Source organism: Colobus angolensis, unplaced genomic scaffold (genome assembly GCF_000951035.1).
Source record: "Colobus angolensis palliatus isolate OR3802 unplaced genomic scaffold, Cang.pa_1.0 Scaffold518, whole genome shotgun sequence".
In the NCBI taxonomy this organism is placed as follows: domain Eukaryota; kingdom Metazoa; phylum Chordata; class Mammalia; order Primates; family Cercopithecidae; genus Colobus; species Colobus angolensis.
In genome coordinates, this window is record NW_012118688.1 from 1,387,705 (window position 1) to 1,392,171 (window position 4,467).

Sequence of the window (4,467 nt, forward strand, 5' to 3'; positions counted from 1 at the left end):
GCTGGGTGTGGTGGCAGTGCCTGTAATCCCAGCTACTCAGGAGGCGGAGGTTGCAGTGAGCCAAGATGGCGCTGTTGCAGTGAGCCAAGATGGCGCCATTGCACTCCAGCCTGGGTGACAAGAGCGAAACACCATCTCAAAAAAAAAAAAAAAAGGAAGTAATACACAGCGGGCTCGAGGACTCGTGAGATGACGGTGGGGGTGGGGAGGCGGGCTCGAGGACTCGCGAGATGACGGTGGCCAGTGGGGAGCCAGGCTTGAAGCCTCGCGAGATGACAATGGCCAGTGGGAAGCCAGGCTCGAGGACTCACGAGATGACATCAGCTGGTGAGGCGCCAGGCTTGAGCACTCACGAGGTGATGGCGGCCGGTGAGGAAGCGGGCGACCTTTGCTAGAGGCCTTCTACAGCGTGACTGAGGAGGCCCAGGGTGTCCCATTTGTTTCACCACTGCAAAGAGGCAGGCAGTGGCGCTGTCCGCGGTGGCATTGTTGGAGTGATTGGTGACGGAATACGTTGGTGACGAGACCGGGGTCTGAGGCGAACTCTCCAGCTGCAGAAATGAGCGAACAGAGTGCTACATTGGATACCTCGTCGACACCCGGTGAGGCGCCTGCCCAGTCTGACACGACTAGATCCAGCATTGACTTGGCAAGTCTCTTCCAGTGTCCGGTTTGCTTAGACTACGTGTTACCGCCAATTCTCCAGTGTCCGAGAGGCCATCTTGTTTGTAGCAGCTGCCACTCAAAACTCATATCTTGTCCAATTTGCCGAGGCCCGTTGGGATTCATTCGCAACTTGGCTATGGAGAAAGTGGCTGACTTTGTACTTTTCCCGTGTAAATACGCCTGTTTGGGATGTGAAATAACTCTGCCACACACAGAAAAAGCAGATCACGAAGAAGTCTGTAAGTTTAGGCTTTATCCCTGCCCGTACCCTGGTACTCGCTGTAAATGGCAAGGCACTATGGATGCTATAATGCCTCATCTGACGAGTACGCATAAGTGCATTACAACAATAGAGGGAGAGGATATAATTTTCCTTGCTACCAACATTCATCTTGCTGGCGCTTTCGATTGGGTGATGCTGCAGTCCTGTCACGGCTTTCACTTCATGTTAGTTTTGCAGAAACAGGAGGATCACAATGGCAACCATCAATTCTTCGCAACTGTACAGCTGTTGGGAACACGCAAGGAAGCTGAAAAGTTTACTTACCGACTTAAGCTAAAGAGTCGTCGGCGACGACTGGTTTGGGAAGCGACTCCTCTACCTATTCATGAGGACATAGCAAAAACCATTAAGAATAGAGACTGCTTAATCTTTGGTGCCGACACCGCACTGCATTTTGCAGAAAATGGCAATTTAAGCATCGATGCAACTATTAATAAGTGTTGAAATGGCAGTGGAACATTTTCTATTCAGTGTTTAAAACTGTTTAATTTCACAGAAAATAAGCCGCCCATGTGACTACACTGCACTGCATTTTGCAGAAAATGACGATTTAAGCATCAATGCAACTATTAATAAGTGTTGAAACGGCAGTGGAACATTTTCTATTCAGTGTTTAAAACTGTTTAATTTCGCAGAAAATAAGCCACCCATGTGCCTGCCAACCTGAAACTCTTCACAAGTATAAATTCAACACATAAATAGAAAGACTGTTAAATACGGAAACAGTTGTGTGTAGTAACATTAGTATATATAAAGATGGGCATATTTTGCATTAAGAAAGAAAGCATTATAAATTAATTTTGAATTTTGTGTTGTAGATGGTATTGAAAAATAATGTTTTCTTTGGTTTTTGGGTCTGTGAATGTGTGTGTGTGTGTGTGTGTGTGTGTGTGTTTTGTTTTGTTTTTGTTTTTGTTTTTTTTGGTATTTTTTTTGTTTTTTTTACTGAGATGGAGTCTAGCTCTGTCAACCAGGCTGGAGTGCAGTGGCGCGATCTCCGCTCACTGCACTCACCTGCCTCAGTCTCCCAAGTAGCTGGGACTACAGGCGCCTGCCACCTCACAGTGTTAGCCAGGATGGTCTTGATCTCCTGACCTCGTGATCCACCCACCTTGGCCTCCCAAAGTGCTAGGATTACAGGCGTGAGCCACCACGCTCGGCCGTTTTTTTGTTTTTGTTTTTGTTTTACTTTAACTGACAAGCCATTTTGAGTGGTCATGGATTACTTTAACTGACAAGCCATTTTGAGTGGTCATGGACTACTGCTTTTCCCCTTTGTGAGTTAATACATAGTGCTGCTATGTGGGTTTTTTTCTGTGTGTATTTGCTAATGTTTTGTTCTAGTTTTTCGTTAAATAGATTTGACTTTCTATTCTGTAATTCAGGTTTCACCTCACTTTTTTGTACCGTTTTAAAGTTAATGTCTTTTGGTATGCATAATTGTTTATGGTAAAATTTATAGCATGTGTTCCATATGTATTCTCTTTTCCCCCATTAATTGGTTCATTAGAAATTTTTTCTTTTTTTAGACAGACACTCTGTTGCCCAGGCTGGAGTGCAGTGGCATGATTTTGGCTCACTGCAACCTCCACCTCCTGTCTGGGCTCAAGCGATTCTCCTGTCTCAGCCTCCCAAGTAGATGGGACTACAGGCACCCGCCACCACACCTGGTTGATTTTTATATTTTTAGTAAAGACGGGATTTCACCATATTGGTCAGGCTGGTCTCGAACTCCTGACCTCAGGTGATCCACCCACCTCAGCTTCCCAAAGTACTGGGATTACAGGTGTGAGCCACCATCCCCAGCCAGAAATATTTTAAAATCAGCTTTTTCGTGAAGATAGGAGTTCCAGAAAGTAAAGGTGACATTGGAAAAATTATCCAAAGCTATTTAAAACATCTATAAGATGGTCTCTCTCCCTTTGGCTTTCTCTTTTCTACAGATGAGTCATACCTTTGAGATTAATTTTTGAAAGCTTAGAGAATACATAGAAGTTCATAAATACTGAAAATAGGCTTTTATTTCCTTTTACAAATATCTTGGACAAATTACGTTTAAAATTTGTTCTTGTGTTTATTGATTGTAAAGGCATTGTCATGCACAAAACTTAATTAAAAGCAAATCATTTGTTTAAAAAGGCACTTTGCAAAAAATGTGTTGGTCTTTCATAATTCTCATTAAAAGAGTATATGACAAATTTTTAAAAAAGTAAAGAGAATAAATGTAGCTTGGCTCAGTAAATGGCTCTAGCAGCAATGATGGACTTGTCTTTAAGAAGTGTATAAAATACACATTTTATTTATCCAGTCTATCATTGATGGGCATTTGAATTCATTCCATGTCTTTGATATTGTGAATAGTGCTGCAATGAACATATATGCATGCATGTATCTTTATAATAGAATGATATATATTCCTTTGGGTATATATCCAGTAATAGGATTGCTGGGGCAAATGGTATTTCTGCTTCTACGTCTTTGAGGAATCACCACACTCTCTTCCACAATGGTTGAACTAATTTACATTCACACCAACATTGTAAAAGCATTCCTTTCTTTCCACAACCTGGTCAGGATCTGTTTCTTGACTTTTCAATAATTGCCATTCTGACTGGTGTGAGATGGTATCTCATTGTGGTTTTGATTTGCATTTCTCTAATGATCAGTGATGTTGACCTTTTTACATATCCTTGTTGGCTGCATGAATGTCTTCTTTTGAGAAGTTTCTGTTCATGTCCTTTGCCCACTTTTTAATGGTTTTTGTTCTTGTAAATTTGTTTATGTTTCTTATAGATGCTGGATATTAGACCTCTGTCAGATGGGTAGATTGCAAAAATTTCCTCTCATTCTGTAGGTTGTCTGTTCACTCTGATGACAGTTTCTTTTGCTGTGCAGAAGCTCTTTAGATTAATTAGATCCCATTAGTCAATTTTGGCTTTTGTTGTTAATTGCTTTTGGTGCTTTTATCATGAAATCTTTGCCCATGCCTATGTCCTGAATGGTATTGCCTAGATTTTCTCCTAGGGTTTTTATCGTTTTGGGTTTTACATTTAAGTCTTTAATCCATCTTGAGTTAATTTTTGTATAAGGTGTAAGGAAGGGGTCCAGTTTCAGTTTTCTGCATATGACTAGCCAACTCTTCCAGCACCATTTATTGAATAGGGAATATGCAGCCATAAAAAGGAATGAGATTATATCCACTGCAGGGACAGGGATGGAGCTGGAAGCCATTATCCTCAGCAAACTAACACAGGAAAAGAAAACCAAACACAGCATGTTCTCATAAGTAGAAGCTGAACTATGAGAGCACATGGACACCTCGGGGGGAACAGCACACACTGGGGCCTGTTAGGGAGGTGGGGGAAGGGAGAGCATCAGGAAGAATAGCTAATGGATACTGGACTTAGTACCCAGGAGGCAGCCAGGCATGGTGGCTCACGCCTGTAATCCCAGCACTTTGGGAGGCCGAGGCGGGTGGATCACGAGGTCAGGAGATCGAGACCATCCTGGCTAACACG

At 42.6% G+C, this 4,467-nt stretch overlaps 1 protein-coding gene across 1 annotated transcript; it reads left to right on the plus strand.

Moving 5' to 3' along the window:
• The first annotated feature begins 559 nt into the window (after positions 1–559).
• On the plus strand, positions 560–1,393 carry LOC105525079 (E3 ubiquitin-protein ligase SIAH1-like). The gene has a single exon (XM_011960615.1). It carries the CDS (start codon positions 560–562, stop codon positions 1,391–1,393), a length of 834 nt encoding a protein of 277 aa, XP_011816005.1.
• Positions 1,394–4,467: the final 3,074 nt, after the last annotated feature.

Bases quoted from the DNA above. Each gene is read 5' to 3' on its own strand.
- LOC105525079 (XM_011960615.1), top strand. From the start codon at position 560: ATGAGCGAACAGAGTGCTACATTGGATACCTCGTCGACACCCGGTGAG.